Genomic DNA, 24284 nt, shown 5'->3' with positions numbered 1-24284 from the left:
AAAAGTAAAACACGCAGACCAGTTACAGTAATGAGAATGTAGGGGGTAAATCTGTTTAACTATAGCCTACTTAAAATGAAATAATCCAAAATCTTACAATGGCCCTAAAATAAATTTCATTTCTTTATAAAAAATGTATAATTTCCTACTATTGTTATTATTATGATTTTTGGGATGAAATGTGACCTGAGCATATTTTACTATTATAATTGAAATTTGATTTGCACACTACACATGTGGTTTCCACTATTCACACATACAGTGAGCTCCTAAATGTTAAGATATGAAATTGCTGAGCTGTTACTTTTACCTGATGAATTATCTAATGTTTAATGAAAAATGTTAATATAACAAATCTGTAAAAAAAAAAAACAAAAAAAAAACCTGCAAGTAGGGGTGTAAAAATGCTTTGCTTTCAAGTCTGCAACACATTGTATATTATTTATATATAGTCAGTATTTTCTCTGTGCATTTTTATTCATTGTCAGTATTTTGCACTAAAAATTCAGAGCAAATTTCTGATTTCATGATTGAATGGTCGAGCCAAATATTTATACCCCCTACTTACAAGCATACCTTAAAACGATAAGACAACCAGCTAAAGACCAATAGTATTACAGTAGTAAGTTACACATGGTCTGTGAATTCCAGGCTTATATAGTATAGCTACCTCCAAAAAATTCACTTGTGTTTGAAGAAAAAACAGAACGTGTACTTTTAGAAAAAGTTTAATATTTATCTCAAATAATACTTTTCAAAATATTTGTCATTTAACAATCAGCAGTACAGTTCCCTAGGGTTCATGATTTTGCTCACGTCAAGAACACATACGAGCTGAATATTTCATAAAAGCTCGTACATATTGACATTTGTTGGAAAATTTGAAACCATAGATATATACTTATGGGTAGATAAACAATTAATTTACATTTTTATACAGTAAAAACATTTATTTTAACAATTTTACCTACATTAATCAAAAAAGTACAGCATATTTAATAATTTTACAAATTCTGCATAAAAAATATATTTCTGTACAAAAACATCTTTTGCACCTACTTCAAGTCAGCAGCACATGATCGAATGACAATGGCGAGTAGCACAATTGTTGGTTTGAATGCAGTTTTACAGCCTGACAGTCGCAAAACTATTTTACAGTCGTGAGGAAACAAAACTGTACAAAACGCAACAGAACAAAGAAACATTATTGCAGCAAGCCTGAGAAAAGGCAAGACGTGGATCATCCGCAGTGTGACAAAACTGACCGGCCCCTTACCGCCATTGGGCCGACCTGGCGAATCCAACGCACACAGAAATGGTTCGATCTGAGAGCATGACGCAACGGAAAACATCCAAACGCATTTGGAAACGAAGCTTGGTTTTGATTGAAAATACAATCAATGTGAAAATGATTTCTGATATCCGACAGCAAACTTACAGCAATGCCATTGTGCACATTTTATGCTCTAAGCCATCTATGTGTAGCGCGCAAGTGCATATGGTAACACGGCGTAGAGAAAACATCAGGCATCACGTAGTTCACATGGAAAAATGGGAGCACTTACAGTTTTAGCACATGCACTGGTATCAGCGTGGTCATGACATTTAAATCACAGTGAATATGCACCCCAGCAGCCCTACGCTCTTCATCTAGGTTAATGTACTAATGATATGGGTCATTGGGAACCGGTGTGGCCCGGTCATGCTTCTGAATCTAATAAGGCAGTGTTTCTTCGAGAGTAAGTTCGATCTTAACCCCGCTGATTTTGTGTCTCTAATGGCTACGGGCGATGCACACTGGCTCAGAAAAAGGAGGAATGAAAAAAAAAAAAATGCATCAACTTGTGGGCTCAGGTAAATCTTGTGTAGGCATCCACTAAGAGCTGATAAATGAACTCAAAATCTGCGCCATCAACATACAGTCATGTTCTGCACGAGAGGTATATCTGATACGTAATGAAAGCAAATTGGTGAGTAAAGCTATTGTGATTTCAAACTTAAAGATGAAATGTAATTTGTCAGCATTTGTGTTTATGCTAGTCCAAACAAGTGATCGGACACGCCACGAAGAAATGTGCTGTATGATGAATGCATCAAAAAGCAATCGAAAACCATGATCGTAAGTTTCATTTGTGTCCTTATCACCTTGTAAACATAAACAGAACTTCATTTCAAAAATAAATTCAGTCTCTCTTGATAGCCGTAGCATGACATCATGCTCTCTATGGATATGGGTTTATGTTTATATACATATGGTCAATAAAACCCTGTATATTATGTTTTGTTTTCATCCAATACATTGATTTCATATCCATTTCATACTAGTGCAAAATTTGTGCGATAAAGTTTATTTCTTTCATCAACGCAGAGGTTGTCCTCCACCCGGAGGCGAGCGTCTCTCCTTTCTGTTTCTTGTAGCGTTTTGTCACCTTCTTGGTGGAGATCTATTAAGTGTGCTAAGCCACAGTAGTCCAGTTGCTTTCTCGTTTTGTGGTTTGTCTTCACTGAAGAAAATACATTGTGTCAACAACTTTGTGGCGTTCAAAGACACTTCAGTATCTTTCCCAGGAAGTCTCTTTTTTAAGGGGGAGGGGGGTGATACATAAAAAAGAAGAAGATAAAAGCAAAAAAAAAACAAAAACAAAAAAAAAACCCTTCATCCTTTAAGTGCCACGTACGGTAGAGATCCCAGAAAGAATGTTGACCTCAGTTCTGGCCGAACATGCGTCAAGTGAGCTTTGTTTTTTGAAAAGTCTTTTTTCTTTGAAGTTTTTTTGTTTTGTTTTGTTTTTCTGTAAAAAAAAAAATAGTCATCAGTTCTATTTCGTCTGTTGTAAGCTTGTGATGAAGTGAGTCACATCTATAGCAAAGTGCAGTCAGTCGTAAAGGAGTACTGGCGTCTGGCACCCACCGCTCTGCTGCTTACCCATGAGGCCGGCCCAGAGCTAATAATGAAGGCTATACTACTGTGCAGACTGTATTGAGGGTCGTATCAAACCTCACAGCCTTTGCCTCTGTTGGCTTCATGTTTGTATCATACATGGGATTCTCAAATGAAGCTTGTCCATTAGTGTTCTCATGACCTGCATATCCGTTGTACTGAACTTTTGGTCTTGTTCTGGAAAGGTGGAAAACAAAGACGACAAATAGTTAAGAGGAGTAAAACACAAGTGTACACATTCCAGTTTTATTTTTTATTATGAAAGAACAACATTAGAAATGTTAGATTAAACCTAAAAGAAAAGAACATGATGTCCTCATCCAACAATGGGAAGTGACAAATGTGTTAGCCGGGTTAAATTCTAACTTTAGGACAAGAGAAATTGTCTCTTACCACCACCAACTGAATATTTTTTATTTTAAAACCTACACAATTAAAGAAGTAATTCATCCCAAAAATGAAAATGTGGTCATTTACTCACCCTTATGTCATTCCCACCCCATGAAATGCTAAAGATCTTATGTAGAATGTCTGAGCTGCTCTTATCCACAGCACCATGAAAGCATCGTAAAGTAACCCATCTGGCTTGTGAGCAATAGTTGAGGTCTCCTGGGGCTGGTTGCACCAGCTGTATGCAAGTTACAACTTAGCCTAGTTATGACATAAATGGGCACTAATTTATAACTTAAGCTCTACTAAACATTTTTGTGTTGCACCATTAAACCTAGCTGAAGCGTAACTCCTAATCAGAGGCTTCAGTAAATATTTAGTTTATGGCTATGTATAGACTAAATATTTACGGAAGCCTCTGATCAGGAGTAATGGTTAGCAGACAGACTGAAATGCATCAGTAAGCTCTTGTTTTACCTGACAGACTTCAGTTCTTTAGACATATTTGACAATGCTGACGTTTACATTCGCTTACATTTTATGTAAATAGATTACTTTGTTAGCTGCTCTTTAACATGCGAGCGCCGTCGTGTGCATCGCTCCTTGTTGTGCATGTCAAATAAAATCAGTCATAATAAATAAATGGAATTAATTATGTTTTTTTCCCAATATTTATTTATTGATCCTTAATAATTTGAAATAGAGTTTCTGAATGTTATTTACATACAAAAATACCTATGTTATTCATTATTAAGTTTCGTATTTTAAGGAAATATTTAACAGTATACAGTATTTACCGTTACGTGAGGCAACATAAGTTAGAATGAAGGATAAACTGAAATTTACATAATATATACACAACTTCTGGTCATGTATTTGAAGGTTGCTATTGTATCATTTAGGGTAAACATCATTTTACTGTATGCGACTGCGTATTACTTTACGGAGAACTTACGACCTAATAGCTACATTCTGCCTTAAAGGGTTAGTTCACCCAAAAATGAAAACTATCCCATAATTTACTCACCCTCAAGCCATCCTAAGTGTATATGACTTTCTCCTTTCAGCCAAACACAATCAGAGTTATTTTAACAAATATCCTGGCTCTTTCAAGCTTTATAATGGGAGTGAATGGTAACCTAGATTTTGAAGCCCGTTATAAAGCATGGAAGGGCCAAGACATTATGAACTATCCCTTTAAGAACAAATGGTGCAAAGGAATAAAGTACAGAGTTAGTTACAAACTAGTTAGTAGTTACTAGTGTGGACTTAACATTCCAATTTAAGTAATAAATTACAAATGGCTGGTGCAACCCCACCCAGATGTCCAGATATGCTTACTGCATGGAACACTGTATCCCACAATGCATAGTGTTTGATTTGACCTTATACTTCTAGGGTGATTCATGAACCAGAAGTAATATCAGAATCAAACTAATTCTTGAAATATGTGTACATGTTAAATTATTGACATTAATTTTATCTGCATATGTTAGTTCTGTTCTGTTTACCCTGAGGGGGCTTATTGCTGCTCTCCCTGCTCTTATCCATGCTAGGCTGCATGGATGCACAGGGAGTTCTTGCCCAGATCAGAACCATACCGCCAATACAAACTCTATGCAATTAACAATCATATTTGATGCTAGTGGTCCTGACAGAAATGCAATGTGATGAGGTCTTTTGACAAACACAGTGATAATGTGGCATATTACAGCTTGAAACATTTATGGTGGAATAATGCCTTAGGCTGTGTTTGGAATGGAATATCAGCATACTATGCAGTATATTTTGAACATTACCAATTTTTTTTCCCCCCAAGTATTATACTTCATGCTATGATAAATATTTCAGCAGTATGCTGCATTGTCAAGCCTTATTGTGTTTATCACATGACCTCAAATTTAAATAATATTTTTTAAGTTATTTTGCATTTTATTTCAATCTTGGCTGATGTGAACAAATAACGAGTCAAGAAAAAAAAAAAAAAAGAGCTGTAATTACTTCCAATTCATTCAGCATACTGGAAATTGGAGGTGAAATTAAATGTATTATGGTGTTCAGTTCCGAGTGCACTATGCTCTGTTGTATACTGCATATGCACATTATGGCTAATGTAGTTGATAATCTGGTATTATATGCACTGTATGTGTATGGTAGTATGCTATTCCGAACATAGCAGTTTTAAAATTCCTCTCCTTATTCAATTGGAAACATTACTTTCTCTGCCAACGCTAATGAAAACCATAAAAAAACACATTTTGGAAAGGTCACTGACTTCTTGATGATCTAAATTTTGAAAACTGTAACTGATTCCCAGGCTTCCCTCGGATGGCAGTGGATGATTTATGATCTTGCTCAAATTGTATGGTCTAAATCTAAATAAATGACCTACATCCCGTACCCAATTCATATTTCCACTGACTAACAGCGTCTGGCACATCACCATATCAGACATAATTCTCATGATATTCTGTTGGCAAATGTACACACACAGAAATAAACAGGATGACTTTTAGTTGGTCAAATTAGGGTTGACAGAAATGAAAATCTAATATGGGACTACAACAAAGTATGTAAGTCACTTGATTTCCCATAATTCCCGCACTCTGCCCTGCCTCAGACGAGATGAGCAAATAAAATGCAGACAATGAAGATGTGACTGTAAAGGGCTCATCGGCTGTGGCATTAGCTTCCGGTGACTTACCTGGAAGCGGCCAGGTCTTTGGGTCTCTCATTGTCATCTGTGCCTTGTGATAGAGTCCTGCCAATTTTTTTTTTATTATTTTAATATCGGGGAACTGTCATGTTTCATGACAACTTTGACACATTGTTTTGTTTGCGTAGGAAAACTCCCATGCTTCTTTTTTTTTTTTTAGCATTGCCTATATTTGATCTCAATTACATTTTTTGTTTGCAGAGATTTGAATTGCTAACTGTCTGTATCAGTCACAATTACTGGTCTGGCAAAGGAGTTTCCCATCACTACAGTGACACAATGCCGTTTCACATTTATTATGGACAAATAACTTCAACACATGGAAAAGACAGCAGCTCTTACCTGTGTTTGTAGAGGTAAAAGGCAAACCCTGATAAAATAAGCGCAAAGAAGGGTACTAGAATGGCAGCCGCCACAGAGCTGCTGTTTGTGCCATAGTAAGGATTAGATGGATCCATATCTGTGGTAATAAGACCTGAGGGAAAATCCAAACAAACAACTCTAAATCACTACCAAATCGGTTCAGAAATATATATATATATATATTAGGGCTGGGCAAGTTAACGCGTTTTTATCGCGTTAACGCATTAATTAATTAACGCCGACAATTAGTTTATCGCGCGTTAATGTACTTTTTATTTTCAAAGTCCGTTGCTCACTGCGTTTGAATACACATGGATAGACTACAACCGAATACAACACAAACCATGGGTCACAGGAGGGGTGGGATGTTTATCAGTAGGCTACTGGCTGCTTGGGATGAGCGTCATCACGCGTCTCAACCAATGAAAGCATTTGTTGTGAACCTAAGAGAGCTACAGCGCGAAAAAGAAAATATCTGGTGCGGACAGAAAAATGGAAAAAGGTACCCACTGCTTATCACTCAATAAAAGAATCACATTGCTAAGTGTTTTTGAACATTTTGATTTCGTTTGGTTTAATAATTAACATTACCTTTGCGAGTCTGACTCTCACTGCACTCGTGAATTAGCAGAACTTGACGGGGACATTCAAATGCTTAACAAACGCTTCATGTGACAAACAATTCTGTACATGTTTATTAAAGCATACTGTGTGGAGATAAACAAATGAGCCCAAAATATGAATGCAACACGTTTATATCTTAAATGGTTTCCTCTCATGTCATCTAAAGAAAACGCTTAATGCACTTAGACTGATATTAAAGATACCAAATTCTGTTTACAAATAAAGCACATGCAGAAAAACGGATGACACCAAAATATAAACTTTCAGTATCACTTAAAATATAACCATTTTATAAATTTTCTTCATAATGGTTTTATAAAGGTAGCTTAGTGTGGTTGTCATTTGTTAAAATAAATATAAAAATACAGTGTGTTCGTGTCCGTCTGTCCGCTGAATTTGACCCATAATCTCTGATTCTCCTCATCTGTGATCATGGAAAAGGGGAATTACAACGACAACAGTTGTAGGCCTACTCAATATGCTCGGTTAAGCATGATTTAAACGTGTGTTAATTACATAGATTTATTTGGATATTCATACAATGATATTCATACGATGGCTGAAGCAGCAGTGAGCATCCAGCGTGCGACACGGTAAACAGATCAACATTGTAAATGAAATTCTACAAAACTTCAGTGAAAAAATAAATAAAATGATCATGCGATGCGATAAAATAGCTTCTATTCCATGCAAACGATACCATTAAAAATGTTAACGTTCCACTTAATGGCAGAAACAAAACAAAAGGTAAGCAAGAATCCGTATTAATTTCAGTACGAGTAATAGAGGGCGATCCTGTCAAAATGGCGACGCCGCCCCGGCATGCAACGAGGTGTGACGTCGGTTCGTATTCTCTATTGCACTTTTGTTCATACAGCAGTACTTTGAAAGAATAAAATTACGCAATACACTACTTTTGATTTCATTATTGAATTTTGCGCATGCTGCGATTAATCACGATTAATCGCAGAAAAATCATGCGATTAATCGCAATTAAAATATTTAATCGTTGCCCAGCACTAATATATATTATATATATATATATTATATATATATATATATATATATATATATATATATATATATATATATATATATATATATATATATATATATATATATATATAGTAGTTTAATAAAATGCCATTTATAGATTTTATATAAATATTATAAATCTACCTTGTCTTGTTAATTGAAACTTCCCAAAATCCTTGCTGTGAATGTGCCCTTGGTAAACAAACATTTTTTTCTCTGATTCTGCAGTAACCTAAGAAGAAAAAAAAAAAAAAAAAAACATGTAGATATAACAGGAAAAAACTTTATAGTATATAGCAATGTATATAGCAAAACAATGCCTTTCAATTAATATTAAAAGCTTTTTTATGAGTAACATAGCAATGCAAATTGGCAGCTCACATACATAGTAATAAAACACCACTGCTTTATCAACTTATTACCACTTTTATGGTACTCACATATCCATCCATTGCCCAGTTGTCGTTTTTGAATTTGCTAAAATATTGTTCTGTTGGGCCCCTTATCTGGTAAACTTTCAATAACAGATGATTTTCTTCTTTCTTGTAAGTTCCTGCAAAACAAAATGAGAGAGAGAGAGAGAAAAAAAAATCCATAAGAAAATATTTAACTGGAATACCAACAATATCCATCATCTGGAATTTATTTTATAAAACTGCATTTGTAATATTTTTCTCTTTATTTTTGGTCTAGGACTAGTAAGTAGGGCAAAGGAAAACATTTGGTAAATGCGGAAAGCATCCATAGCTATCAAATCTGCTCAATGCATCTGAGAAATTGGGTGTAATCTCAACACTGAAGGAATAAGATGCAATACTAATTCAATTATTCACTCTCCATCTCCCAGTCCCCCATGAAAGCAAGGAAATCCTTCTCTTTCAGCACCTTCAATATGTAAGAGCAGACTCTTATTGATGTCATATTGTTGCTGCAGTAGCTGACTGCACATCAGTTCACTTCTATACTGACTCACGCACAACTCTTTCACATAGTAGCTATCAACACTCCTCCATAACAAGTTCTTCCTTCCACTATACAAATGAGCATGTAGAGTAACGTGGAAATGTAAATAACCTAAAGCAGTCCTGTCCACTGACAGCCGTGTGGATGTATTTACTGCTTTAATATTGCAAGATCTCTACCGACTGACAAATATCTTCTGTTGTGTTTGTTACATCATGATATGTATTATGTTTATTTGTGATGTTGTTCTTTTTGCCTCTGTGGTGTGTTTGTTTTCTTTTTTTTCCTGTTTCTGTGACTGCTACTGCTCTCACAGGATTGATTGTGTTCACCTGTTGCTGCCTAACAACCTCAAATTCACTGATTGGCTCCTGCCAGGAGAAGGCCAGCATAGCCAGCACTGCTTCAAAGAAAGTTCTGAGAGAGTTGCAGAGTGTGACTTGCCACATAGACTTCTTTTCTTCTGCTCCAGTCAACTTTACTGTGTCTTGTTGCTGATAAGTGTCAACAATGTTGCTGTGAATTCAGTGAACTTATAGATTTATTCAGAGTTTGAGTTCTATTGTGTGAGAGAACCTGTAGGGAGGTGGGTGCCATTTTGTTTTCTCCTGTTTATTTGTGTAGTCAGGGAGGTAGGGAAGCTCAAATGTTGTTTATGTAATTATGTTTATGTATAAGTAAGTTATGGTTAAAATTAAGTTAGGAGACCTTTTGTTTGTTGTGTTGGCCTTGCCCCTTCCTGTGGCCTCTGTTTCCATTTATTTATTTTTGAAAATTAAAGTTCACTATAAGGATGCCCCCTAACAGCTGACAAACCATTACTTGATGAGAAGAGGATTAGTCAACCAAAATATTATTAGTCGCAGAAAAAATCCACAGCAAGTAGCAAAGTCACGCAGTCTGTGACGGAGAGATTGTTAACAGCTGATCTATGTGGTAATTACAGTACATCTGGCAGGACATCCAAAAGCTAGCCTATGATTTATCAACCTCAAATATGGCTTATCATCTGAAACATGTAAGTAGTGGCAACTTTACATGGTTGCTCACTTTAACGTTAACCTAGAAAAATGCGGGCTATTCGATTGTTTGTGTGGACTGTGAAAGCTGAATAGAAGTGTGCTGACTGCATGACCGCTAACATGGAGGCGCCGGAGCGATCGCTTGCACTCAAAATACAGATTTTTGGTCATACAGATAAGAGTAATACATCTTTTGAATCTGAAGAGTACTTTTATTTGTGTGCACTCACAATAACAACAAAAGGTTGTGCTTTTGTAAAATAACGAAAGCAAACAGGGTGCACTTTCTGCCGTCTCTCTCTGTTAACTTGAGCATGCCGAAAAAAAGAAAAAAAAAAGAACCGAAACTTCATGCAAACTCGCCTTGCAGACATGGGAAATATACTATATCTATAGAAAGTGAAATTTCTACTTTTAAATGAACCAATTCAAATGGAAAACAAATATTCTTTGGTTATGTAATCCGTATGAAACGTGCATATAGGCGCGTCCACTAAGGAGATGAGTCAGCATCGTCAACTTCATCACTGCAGCCGAAAATACAGAAAACACTAGTTTATCAATTAGTTATGAAAATGCTAAAGCAGTCTCCTTGCTGTTTTTCCCCAACACATTCATAATCATAACTTCTACCGGTGCACTGTGGCAAGCTTTATGTGTGCACTTGAATGCTGATTAGGCTATGTAGGCATTAAAGGCTCTTTATTATGATTTATATGGTTTATTAATAAACCTGCGATTAGTCAACTAATCGCTTGAAATGAACGACTACTAGACAAGCAGGAAAAATCTTTAGCAGCCACTATCTGGACGTGTGTTACTGGGGCTGGAGACAAGACGTTCTTGTGCTCTTTCTCCAATTTTTTCTTTGAATATGGTGTGAAAACCTGGCAGAAAAATTCAACTTACCAGAGAGTTTAATGTGCACCCCGCTCTGCTCCAAAAGAGTGACGTTGACTCGGCTGGTGGTGGCATTGAATGCATTGACTGTTACTGTAGCAGCCTGTCTCTTTCCCAGGTACTCATAGAATCCAGCCCAACCAGAGTTCAAAGAGAACACATCTGCTGGAACTACATAAAACGCATACAGAAATCACTTCTACCTGTACCTCTGTGCAACTTAACAGAATGCTTTACAATTACAAACAAATACACTATAGCTACAGGGAACCAAAAAAGTAAGTAAATTGTAAACTGAATTCATTTAGTTGTTTTCATCTACTAAAATAACCAATTGCTTAAACATAATTGTAAAAATGGCCCAGAACAAATGAGGTTAGTTCTGAGAAAACCATAATTTATGTGCAGGTGTCACTTAGTTGTTATTTTATCTAATGTAACAATCATTTTAAGAGTGTCCAAAAACTTTTGAACACTGTTGAAGTGTGTAATTTCTGCCCTACTATAGCAGCACTAAATAGAACTGCAAAAACAATTTTCAAATGGGTTTCCCAAACACCTGTTAATGGCTTAAAAATAGTTGGTCTCTGCCAGTTAAAATGGGATAGGCAGTCATATTTTAACACTGAAATAACCAAACTACACCTTTATCTTTGTTACTCTGACATTTTAAAAAATATCATTTTCAGAACCAACATTTCAGGCCCATTATTTCCAATGAGCATGGTTCAAACTCATGTAGGCCAAGTTTATTTTTATGACAGAAAAATGGATTATTCAGGGGGAACTTGAAAGGTTTCATACCACGAATCTTGTTTTTCTGCAGGTCTGGATCCTCATTTGATTTGCTGTTTATTTTTGCTCCAACTAGGAAATAGAGCAGATAATTGATCATTTGACATTTGTGGATGCAACCTGCACAGTGGTAATGGCTGTTAATCAAAGTTTCTTGCTGTAGTTATTCTGAGAATGAGTCACTATATTAGTTTGACACAATAAATTCTATACATTCATAAACGCTGACACTCCTATTCTGTGTAACAATGTGTGGGGGGGGGGTTAAACAAGTCACAGATTTAATCTTAAATGGTTTCAAGATTAAAAACCAAGAACATATATCACTATAAATCAATAGGCAGTGTAAGTAAAGGAATAGTTCACCCAAAAATACAAGGTCACCACGAAGTGCAACATTCCTGTCCGAAAATTTACTCCTAACCTTATACCCATAACTTACCCATAACTTATCCCTAAAATCAGAAGGTAAAGATAACACTGATGTAGAAGCACCTAACCCTGGTTAGGTCTAAACTTGAAAAACTGTAAACTTGTACCTCAAATCTGATTGATTGATTGCAGTGTTATTCCAGGATCAACAAATATGCTGATTCAGGAACATGTTGCACTTGGTGAAATCACGTTCACCAAAACGGCAAATATTCTGTATCCTATTATTTTTTGAGGGTGAGTAAATAATGTCAGATTTTTAATATTTGGGTGAAGTATCCCTTTAAGCTTTTGGGTAAACAACTGCTTCTGGCTTCACATTCCTGTCTGAAAAAATGAAAATCAGTAGCTACTGCTAGTAAAGTGTCCTGCTCAAGGGCACGATGGACACAGTTAATGAATCAGCCTTTGTGGGGTCATGAGCCCAGTGGTTTAAGTACCTTTGCAGACTGGAGGTTTGCCTGACCACCTCCCATCTGCTTTGCAGGTCCTGTGCTCCGATCCTCCAGATAAGTAGAATCCATCTTGGCACGTATACATGAGTGTGTAACCTAGAGTTGGCAAGTCTATAGCCTTCACGTCTACATGAGATGGCGTCTCAGGCTGCCTACAGGCATGTGCTGAAAAGTTAAAGAGAAAGGAAATTAGGTGGTCTCCTTCCCTGGGCAATCATGTAAACCCATCTACTCTGGTGATGCAGAAGAAATGAACCTGATGTTCAGACTTCAGTATGACTTTCATGGCATCTATATATTTTATGTATTTATTATAGTAAAACTCTATATACAGGACATAAGACCCTACATAATTTATTTCCACATACATTAAGAGGCTGTGGAATTGTTTGAATTGCTTGTCTTTCATCTGTACTATGTTTACTATTTTACTATTTATTACTATCTTCTCTTAATTTTTTCCATAGCTGTATATGTATATATATATATAAAGAATAAGAAAAAATATATATATTAGTAGAAGGCTAATTCTACATTCCAAGGTGTACATCAGGGATTTACAACTCTGGCCCTTGATGTCCACTTTCTTTGGTCTTGATCGGACTCACCTCTTTATAACTTTCTATTAATCCTGAAGATTTTGATTAGCTTGTTCAGTACAGATGACTTGCATCAAAAATTTCCACAATATTAGGACATTTAAGATTATTATTAACATGAAAATATTTTCTTTTCACTCAAAATGTTATTTCTGAAATTTAGCAGAAATTCAAGCGGAACAAAATTCTAGCTGAATTATCATAGTGAAGCAATCCTTGTTGTCAGTAAAACATTAAAATTAAGCATGCAAAATGTTCCAAAGTTAATGCATCCACTACCGATATTCTAATTACAGCTTAAATTCAGGCAATTATAACTTCTGGATAATGATTTCATGTAATTGAAATAACTTATAACTTATAACACTAAAGACTGCTTTATAAATAATCTTTCTGATTAGTTTCATCTCCTTAGAAGAACTCGATGTTGCAACAGAAACTATTGACTCTCTTTTCTCCAGCACATTAGACACAGTTGCTCCTTTGCGCTTAAAGACGATTAAGGAAAATAGTCCAACTCTGTGGTACAACAAGCACACCCAGGCCCTTAAAAGAGCAGCCAGAAAAATGGAACGCAGCTGGAAGAAAACAAAACTAGAGGTTTTTCGCATCTCGTGGAAAGCAAGCATTTTTTTTTTTTTTGCGTACAGAAAGGCCTTAAAAACTGCTAGATCTGCTAATTTTTCAACTCTCTTAGAAAAATAAACAAACACAACCCTAGGTATTTATTTGATACAGTGGCTAAATTAACTCTCATTAGAGTTACAAATTATTTGCTCTTATCATCAGATTGTGGTTGTATTAGTGTTACTGATCTTAGTGCTGCATTTGACTCTATCGACCACAACATTCTTTTAGATAAACACAAAAATTATGTTGGCATTAGTGGAATTGCATTGACATGGTTCAAATCGTACTTATCGGACAGTTATCAGTTTGTAGCAGTAAATGAAGAGATGTCATACCGATCACAAGTTCAGTATTGAGTACCACAATGACCATTGCTTTTCACATTGTACATGCTACCCTTGGGAGATATCATTAGGAAGCATAGCGTTAGTTTTCACTGTTACGCTGATAACACTTAGCTCTATATTTCTTGACGAAACTTACCAATTCACAAAATTAACGGAATGCATAGCTGATATAAAAAAAATTGGATGACTAGTAATTTCCTATTATTAAATTCAGAAAAAAACAGATTCTGATTTTTGGACCAAAAACCTCTCCACGAAATAACCTAGAACACGGTCTAACACTTGATGGCTGCTCTGTTAAGTCTTCGTCTTCAGTTAGGAACTTCACGGCAACTCTTCAAAATAAAAGTTTGGTTTAACTTGTAACAGAAAGCCCTAGAGCCCTACATATTGAATTGCATAGCATCATATTTTTTCCAATTGCATCATTTTGCATTGAATTGCGTTGTGTTGAATCGAAACGAAATTGGATCGCACTGCATTGTATCGTTAGCTATGCATTGAGATGCGTATTGCATCGGCCTCAGTTATGGAGATGCACATCCCTAGTGTGTACTGCACGTATTCAGATAAGGTTGAATATACATATTTGTATAATCCAAGTGTTGCTGTTTGGCTTTGAAATGTACCTGTATATCTGAGCAGAGAGCTTACAGTACATACATCAGTTACAGAGTTTCAGATAAACAAATGATATCAGACACTTCTGATGTCTGGGAATTGGTAATGGCCTTGGCTTTAAAAATCCTGATCAGAGCATCTTTCAAAAATATGAGAATCGCAATTCACAATAAGATTTACAGTGGAATCCCAGCTGCATACTATAGAACGGTTGAGATAAAGCCACACCACTGAGAGAAACGTTCTGGGACATGCCTTGAGTGCTGCCATCTTCCATAATATATGAGCCATGTCCTCACACCTCACTTTTCGTCAACTCAATTCTCCCTGCTTCTCAGCTTCTGACAGTTTGACTTCTTTACACAGGCAAGAACCCCTAAGGATTTGGTAGTGCACACTATCAAAGGGGTCCAACAATCTCAAATTTATGTACAAGCAGTTTAAATTTAGCTAACTTTAATTCTCAGGCCCACATCTGTTCCTGTCCCAACATTCTTTACAATACAAAAGCATCACAATGTGGAATGCACATTTACAGCTTACAGGATGATTACTGGGACAGTAGCGAGGATCAAGTGCATGACACTGCTCAGAGAACTTCAATCAAGAAGTAGATTTGCAAGAGCAAACTTCTCTCTGCTAAGCTGTCAGAGTCTTTGACATCAGCACTCTCAGTTGCCATAATTCTAAAGTAATCTGTACTTCTTCAAACAATGCCCTCCTGCAGTAATTTCAAGTGTAAAGATCTTGCTCTCTCTCTCCTCACCTACCTTTGTTTTCCCAATAGTACATCATCAATCACACACTGATGAAACCTTGTTTCGAATATAACACTATGGCTGTGTTCCAAAACCTAGAGAGCTGCTTTGCTGTCAGACGCCAACACAGGAAGCTTCCATTTGAGGCAGTATGCTAAGTGAAATAGAACCTCATAAGTGAGTGATCTAAAACAGCCAACAAAAAAGGATATAGTTCTTTTCACATAGCAGATCTGACTCCCAACTGAGTTTGCTGTTAGCATGTTGCTAAGCAAACACTGTGATACTCTAATTTTGCTTTTACACTATACAATTTTAGCTCAGATTTTTCACTTGACAGTAACTAGAGAACCGAATTCAGTATACACCTTATTAATAAAACATACTATGTATAGGCAAGCAGATGAACCCATAATCTATGAACGCAACAAAGTCTCCCGTTAAGTCTACCGTTTGCCCACAAAAAAGAAATATCTTAAAGAAAAAAAAGCTTAATGTACAATTTAGAGTGTTGTGTTCATATGCATCATTAATAAGGTGTAAATTTAATTTGATCTATTAATATCACTCTCTTATATATTAGGGCATGTTAAGTGTTAGAATGTCCAGCTGTTTTTAGTGACTGAAATACTGCAGCAGGTGCATGAATTGTAAATGCTGATAAAAAGCCATTTGTTCACATATCTTTTTCTTCTTTTGATAAGTGATCTAAATATCCATGGCTTGAAACAGATGGAAAATTGACAGGTCTGTGCTGTAGATCTAAGGAGCTTTTGTCCTTCAGGTCTCTACACCATGACTGAAAACTATGAATACTTTTTGATACTGAATGCATTATATTTTCCATCTTGGATTGATTTTTTTTTTTCTTTCACTGACCTTGTCACACTGATCCTGGTTTTGCCTTCTCTGCAAAGGATACATGTGATGCTAATTTAGAATTTGGCCAAAAGATGATTTCTCAGAACAGCCTTCATGCTCGGGGGAACTATGATGCTGCCAACATAGACAGCTCACTAGATTTTGGAACGGAGTCTGTATATAGCAATACTTACCAACACACTCTGGTTGCATTCCACTCCATGTTAAATTTTCTAAACACGTTCTCGTTGTTGAGCCGAGGATGTGATAGTTTTTCCGACATCTGAAGAAAATTTTACTTCCGACCTGAAAGAAGAGAGTTATTGAGACTGAAACCTTGAAACCAAAGAAGCATAACCTGTAATTTACTCAACTAAAGGACAGGAAATGTTTGAATGTTATTTATCCTCACCTCAAATCCCTGAGCCTGGACTGGAATTCCATATGCTGGAGTTCCTGGATCCTTACATGCACTGTTGGTTGGATCTACAAATAGATGTTCACAACTTTTATAAGAATTGATTCAAATTTATGGTAAAACTTTACAATAAGGTTCCATTATTTAATGTTCGTTAGCGCATTAACAATGAGCAATACATTTGTTACAGTATATACAGTATCTTCATCTAGGGGCCATTTACACGACACTTGCACATTGAAAAGGGGTTTCAATGTGCAAGTTATTGAAAACAATACCATTATCATGTAAACTACAAAAACTAAAAAATGCATGCATATTGTGTGTTCAGTCTATAGTCGCATAGTGTTTCTGTACAAAGTGAGATCTCCAACTACTGGTCTGGCATGCATAATGCAGCTTTTTTAGTTGTTTTAAAAGACCTGTGTGAATGGGGATAGTTTTGACAGTGTTGTCTGAACACGAAAATCAAAGGAAAAACATTTCTGTTTTTAGTACATCGTTGTCATGTAAACATACCCTCAAGCTTGATTAAACTTTGTTAACATTATTTAATAATAATACAACTGTTCATTGTTAGTTCATGTTAACTCAGGTCCATTAAATAACATTAACAGATACAACTTTTGAACTGAATAATGTATTAATAAATGTTGAAATAAACATGAACCAAGATTAATAAATATATGTAAAGTATATTTTGTTAATTCATGTTTATTAATTTGGTTAACTAATGTTAACAAATGGAACTTTATTGCAAAGTGTTACTAGATGTATTTATTATCGAATTATTATTATTATTATTAAAATACTTATTATAAAAAAAGTGCCTAGTGAAATTATTCAAACCACTTAATTTTTTTTTTTTTTTTCAAATTTTATGTTGCTGCCTTATGTTAAACTACTTTCAATTACTTTTTTTCCCCACAAAAATCTACACTTCATATAACATAATGTAACAAAGCCAAAATCAGATCTGTGACAACTTTGCAAATTTATTAAAAAGGAAAAACTGAAATGAGTACACTGATTAAGTATTCAAACCCTTAACTCAGTACTTAGTTAAAGCACCTTTACAGCCTCAAGTCTTTTGGGGTATGATGTGGCAAGCTTTGCACATCTGCATTTGGCAATTTTCTGTCATTCTTCTCCTGAGATTCTCTCAAGCTCTGTCAGGTTGGATGGGGACCGTTGGTGGACAGACATTTTCAGGTTTCTCTAGAGATGTTCAATTGGGTTGAAGCCCAGGCTCTGGCTGGGCCACTCAAGGGCATTGACAGAGTTGTCCATAAGCCACTCTTGGCTGTCTTAGCTGTGTGCTTAGGGTCACTGTCCTGTTGGAAGGTGAACCTTCTGCCCAGTCTGAGGTTCTGAATGCTCTGGACTAGGTTGTCGTTAAGGCTAACTCTATATTTTGCTGTGTTGAGCTTTCCTTCTACTCTGACGAGTCCCCCAGTCCCTGCTTCTGAAAAACACCCCCACAGCATGATACTGCAACCACCATGCTTTACTGTTGGGATGGTATTGGTCAGGTGATGAGTAGTGCCTGGTTTCCTCTAGACATGATGCTTGGAACTGAGGTTCATCAGACCAGAGAATCGTTTGTCAAAATCTGAGTCTTTCTCCTGATTTCTTTGCAAATTCCAAATGGATTTTCATGTGTCTCTCCTCAGCGAAGGCTTGAGTCTGGCCACACTGCCATAAAGCCCAGATCGATGGAGTGTTGCAGTAATTTTTGTCTTTCTGTACATTTCTCCCATCTTCAGATCATGAAGCTCAACCAGAGTGACCATCAGGTACTTGGACACCACTATAACCAAGGCCCTTCTCCATCGATTGCTCAGTTTGGCCAGGAGGCCAGCTTTAGAAAGTCCTGGTTGTTCCAAACTTCTTCCATTAAGGATTATGGAGTCTACATGCTTCTGTAAACTTTTAGTACAGCATTATACAATATTATCATTATTTTGTAGTCTTCTCCAGATCTGTGTCTTGACACAATCCTGTCTTTGAGCTCTACACACAGATCTTATGACCTCAAGGCTTGGTTTTTGCTCTGATATGTATTTTCAGCTGTTAGACCTTTTATTGAGAGGTGTATGCCTTTCAAAGTCATACTCATTCAATTGAATTTGCACAGGTTAATTCAACTCCAAGTACAGTAACATCCACAAGTGAAATTGGAATGCTCCTGAGCTAAATTTCAAGTGTCCCAGAAAAGGGTACAAATACTTATGCAATGTAATTATTTCAGTTTTTTTTATTTTTCAGTGTTATTTTTTTTATTTTTGCTTTGTCATTATGGTGTTTGGTGTAGATTAATGTGAAAACATAGTAATTTAAAGTTGAGTCTGAATTAGGGCTGTCAATCGATTACGTTTTTTTAAATCTAATTAATCACAAATTAATCGTACATCAAATTTGGCTGAGAAATTACTCCCAAAAGATAATTTCAAGTCATTATTATGTAAAGCATCAAATAGACATTACAAAAAATAAAATCAGCAAGAAATATTTTATTACAAAGAATTTATTACACATACTCTTTTGGACCATGAGGTTGAGTAAATGATGGCTGAATTTTCATTTTTTATTAATTGTAAATATTTTTAATGAAATTATGCTCTAAATAAGAAACTAAAACTGCCAGTAGGTGGTGGTAAATGTCTTAATGATTAAGTCATTGGGCCCTATCATACACTTGGTGCAATGTGACGGCAGGCGTGTTTTTTTGATAGTTTCAGCCTGAAAACGAGGTATGTTCAGGCACATGTTGGTGTATTGCTATTTTGAGGTAACTGAAAAGGACTGTGCCACTGACCAACAAAAACCTGGTCTAAAGTCAATGGCACTGTATTTTTATTTATTTTTTGTTATTTAAAGGGCTTTAGTAATATGCACCTATAAGCTGGTGCACAATACGCGTAAACTCTGATTGCTACACACAGGGATGCGCAGCAGTACACAAACATTTTTAAATATTAAAAATAATATGATTCCTCTCAGGAGAAGCATTAAGTCTTTCCTCTTGCAAATTCTGCTATGTAAATAGAGAATCCGCCTTGGTGCTGACTTTTAAAGGGAATGGGAGATAAGACTCTGATTGGTTTATCGCACGTTACATCCAAAACACACCCATGACTCATTAAGAGACTAGGTACAACCCTTTTGGACGTCGACCATTTTTTCCACCGTTAAGCTACTGTAGCAAAAGAAGATTCAGACATGCCCTAAGTGCACCTGAGCCATGCGCTTCAGACCATGCGCTTATATCCAGGGCCGCGTTATCCTAATGGGCAACATGGGCTGCAGCCCAGGGCCCCGAACACTTGGGGGGGGGCCGCGAGACAATCCTCTTTTGCGTTTTAAAACGCATCGTTGTCACACCCGAATCAAGAGTCACAGGCGCGCAGCGGACACGCACGCAGGAATACAACCAGGACAGTGTGCATAGTAGCGTATGGGTATGCACGTGCATATGGCTGGATTGGTGGCCCGCTATTACAGGCTTAATGCCAAGGTATACTTCGGGCGTTCGCATCGCGTAATTTTCGTCATCAAGAGGGTTCGCAGACGTCCGCGCTCCCCGTCCGCGTGCAGCTCAATTTGTGTGATGGCACGGACCGTGTGTGTACTGTACAACAGCCCATGCGAAAGTGAATTGAGTGCTTGACAACAAAAGTCCACTATATAGTGCGCAGTGCACACGCCGAACGCATCTTTCCGCAGCCAAAGACTTTTAGCACGCGCGTCTGTGCGCGAGACAGAAGCCGTGTGCATGTTCATAAAAATGAAGCATAATAGAAATAATGTTGTCAATAACTTGCTAAAGCTTATCTATGCTGTTACTACTAAAATCATTAAGGAGCTGAATAAATGGACAAAGAAAGGGTCCATACAATGTCTTAACGATGATCTATTGCATTTGACCATCATTTTTAAGGTGGGTTTCTGAAACTTATGCATTCAGTAATGTTAGTACAGAATTTTAAATGAGTCATATTGGTTTTCTGAAAACAAAAAACAAAACAAAAAACGGCCACATCTGCACATTTTAAGATACTGCAATAAATGTTGCAGGGGTTGGGGGGGGGGGGTTCTTTGCGTTCGTTAGCCCAGGGCCCCGCAAAGGCTTAACGCGGCACTGCTTATATCGTTAAAATAGGGCCCATTCATTTATTCAATTCATTCAAACGGCTGATTCTTTCAGGAGTAAAGGGAATGGTTCTCTTTATGAATGGTCCATTAAATCATTAGGCTTGTAGAACTTGAAGCTGCACAGACCGGTCGGTGTATGACATCAAAGTACCGCAAGAGTGATTAGAGAGCAGACATCTCGGGATGCTTTTGAATCGCTCTCAGGTTACTTTGATGTCATTCACCGCTAGTTGGACTTGAAGCTAACAGTTCTGCTTTGTCTTTATATTTTCGTTGGCAAAATTGAGCAAAACAGACAATATTGTGCCTAAAATAACACATTAGGCCTATTAACTTCTTATTTATTGAACTGTTATATAAAATCAGTATCACATTTGCACTTGTGCTATTCTGGACAGAAAAACAGCACTTGTGTGATATAGCTTAACTAGCCTATATCATATGATGTAAATATGAGACAAAAACTCAAACATGGTCATTTTTTGCCCCTTATCTTGAATTTTAGGGACATTCTAACTACATTCTATAAGCTCCATCATGCAGTGAGTTGTTGCCCTGCTTAATAATCATCATCATCATCAATCAACTGTATGAAATGTCAGATGACCTACATAGGTCTGGGGCAGGGCAAGTGCGTTAAATGCGTTAACTTTCACGTGTTATTTTTCACCATGATTAATTAATCTAATTAACGCATTAAATCGCCATGGAATTCCATTGCGTAGCTCACCAATGCAGGAAGGCTGCATTCCACTCCAAGAACCGTCCGCCTCACAAACTCTTCTGGAGGAGCCCACCAGCAGGAACGGAGGTCTGCAGTAGAATGACACCTCTGATTTGAAAGTGAACTGCTGTCCCTCTATGTAGCCCTCTACAGGGGTGCCTGGGTCTCCACACAACACAGCTATAAAAGGACACAAGTCAAAATGTTAGCCCACTAGTTCTCACAGTATCATCAACATCTAAGTTCAGCTACTTTCAATGTAATTTTGTGATGAAAGGTGTTGGTGTGTTTGAATTAGACAAATTGCAGCAGTCAAATCACATTTCAGTAGTCAAACTGTTATAATAGTGCTGTTTGCTTGTATTCCCATGTGCTACACTTATTTTTGAGGATTATTTTTAAGGCATTTAGAAGCTTTAGAATCATATTTGAGACAGCCAGGATCAACAGATGGCAAACTGAAAGTGCTACTAGTAAATTACAGCTAATACAGATACAAACCAATCTTGTGGAAATAAGCCAAAAATAAACATAACAATTGAAATATGATCTTGTATTAATGCATTTACTGCTGAAAGAAGTGAGTCTGGAGACTGCATCTGAAGATTGACAGGGTTTCAGGGATTGACCAATGACTGCCTTGTATGCTAAGGCAAATGTTTGAACTTGATTCTAGCAGGAATAAGAAAACCAGTGGAGGAAATGTAGCTGAGGTGTGATATGACAGAACTCGAGAAGGCTGAATGTCAATTAGACTGCAGTATTCAGCATGAGCTGCATTTGTGAGGTATATAATGTTGGGGAGGCCAGGACTAGCTGTCACCGTTTTTCCTGAAGCTAAAAATAAGGCATAATTTCACACTATAGACCATTATATTATATTATATTATATTATATTATATTATATTATATTATATTATATTATATTATATTATATTATATTATATTATATTATATTATATTATATTATATTATATTATATTATATTATATTATATTATATTATATTAAAGTAATGTAACCAAGTCTGTGACCCCAACTGGAATGGTTTGTCTGTGCCATTGACCTTTAATTTAAGGCCAGACCAGGGAAATGGATTAATAAACATACTAAATGATATTACTGTAAAGGGTTAGGTTTAGGGATAGGCTTAGGGGATAGAAAATCATTTTAGGTCAGTATAAAAACAAAGTATAAAGTCTACGGTAAGTCCCCATGAAGATACCAAAAATAACTTTTTTGGGAAGCCCACAGTGGTTGAAGTGCAAAAGGAACATTATTTAAAAGTTTTCTGTTTCAGGTATGTACTGTATGTTCACTGAGTTATATTGTTTATTGATACTTTTTATGGAAGACTTGCACTGAGCCGCAAACAGGTCTGGTTTATACTTAGACAGAAAATAATGTTTTCTCATTCTGAGAAATAAGCATTGATATGTGTGAAGAAATATAATATAAAATACACATCTCATGCAAACAGTTCCTAGCCTCTGTTTTTATTTCAGCTTCATCAGATGAGGTGCTGTATTGTCAGTAATGGCTGAAGGGGTAGAACACAGGTACCACGCTTCGAGTCAGGCCTAACAACGCTCTTCAGCTGTGACTGTATTCACAATACAGCACAGCCTCTCATACCTTATTGCTTACTTTACATGAAATCAAATGTTCTAAATAATGAATTATTTAAATGGCAACATATAAACACATGAGAGCTTGACATCCAGACATTAAAAAAAAAAAATCTACAGTAGTTTAAATCTTTCAGTTTAAATATATAATTAACACTTGTTTGAATATATATCGTTGTGATTTTATCCAACAGCTATTACAAACATATTAAAAATTCAGTTTGGAGGATAAAATTCACAAAAATGTTTCAAATTCAGGATAGTTTTGAATGAGGAGTTTGAAACCAACATACAAAACCACTGCTTGAGAAAACAAACATTTGCATCTTTAGCCTCCAAACTTTTAGTTACTGTGATATAGTCCTCATGACATCTTTCTTGTGAGACAACTAAACAACTAGCCCTGTTCTCCTCTATATAATAGTGCTTCTTGGAGTGGTACTTATGGTATGGGTTCTTTTTTATGGCACATTTAACGAGGATTTTTTGTTATAACAGCTGACATTGTGTCAAAGGCTTACAATAAAAGCCAGAAGGATTTAACAGCAGATTCTGTGCATGCACCTCGTACCTTTCACACTGCATGGTGGAAAGCCAGGCTACTTGAGGGATCCATTTGTGATGTGTTGACACTTGTATTGAAAATGTCAAAACAGGTTTTATGATGTGCTGTAGCTGCGTTTCACACAATTTCAGTCAAGCCATGAACCTTCCATCATAGCGACACAATACTCCAAACACAACAAATGTAGCCATAGAAAATATCAACTTGTGGCCCATATATGGATTTAGAGCTTGGCAGTATGATGGTATATATGATGTGATGGCAGAAATTTGTTACATTATTTATTTTGCAGAAGTTGCATTTGCATGGGTATTAGTTGTTATCAGGGTGACAGGTCAGAACG

At 36.4% G+C, this 24284-nt stretch overlaps 1 protein-coding gene across 1 annotated transcript in view; it reads right to left on the bottom strand.

Annotated features, from left to right (window-relative positions):
* Positions 1-2834: 2834 nt before the first annotated feature.
* The window catches only part of LOC137020177 (CUB and sushi domain-containing protein 1-like), a 245575-nt gene continuing 224125 nt past the window's right edge, over positions 2835-24284 (bottom strand). The window contains 9 exon segments of the mRNA XM_067385422.1: positions 2835-3118; positions 6390-6556; positions 6795-6797; positions 8468-8622; positions 10964-11125; positions 12622-12801; positions 16647-16758; positions 16865-16938; positions 21756-21929. Of these exon segments, the coding sequence (XP_067241523.1) occupies positions 2959-3118; positions 6390-6556; positions 6795-6797; positions 8468-8622; positions 10964-11125; positions 12622-12801; positions 16647-16758; positions 16865-16938; positions 21756-21929 (1187 nt within the window). The 3' untranslated portion in view covers positions 2835-2958.

Source organism: Chanodichthys erythropterus, chromosome 5 (genome assembly GCF_024489055.1).
Source record: "Chanodichthys erythropterus isolate Z2021 chromosome 5, ASM2448905v1, whole genome shotgun sequence".
Taxonomy (NCBI): domain Eukaryota; kingdom Metazoa; phylum Chordata; class Actinopteri; order Cypriniformes; family Xenocyprididae; genus Chanodichthys; species Chanodichthys erythropterus.
Note: the sequence above shows the minus strand (reverse complement) of the source record. Positions and strands in the feature narration are given on the sequence as shown.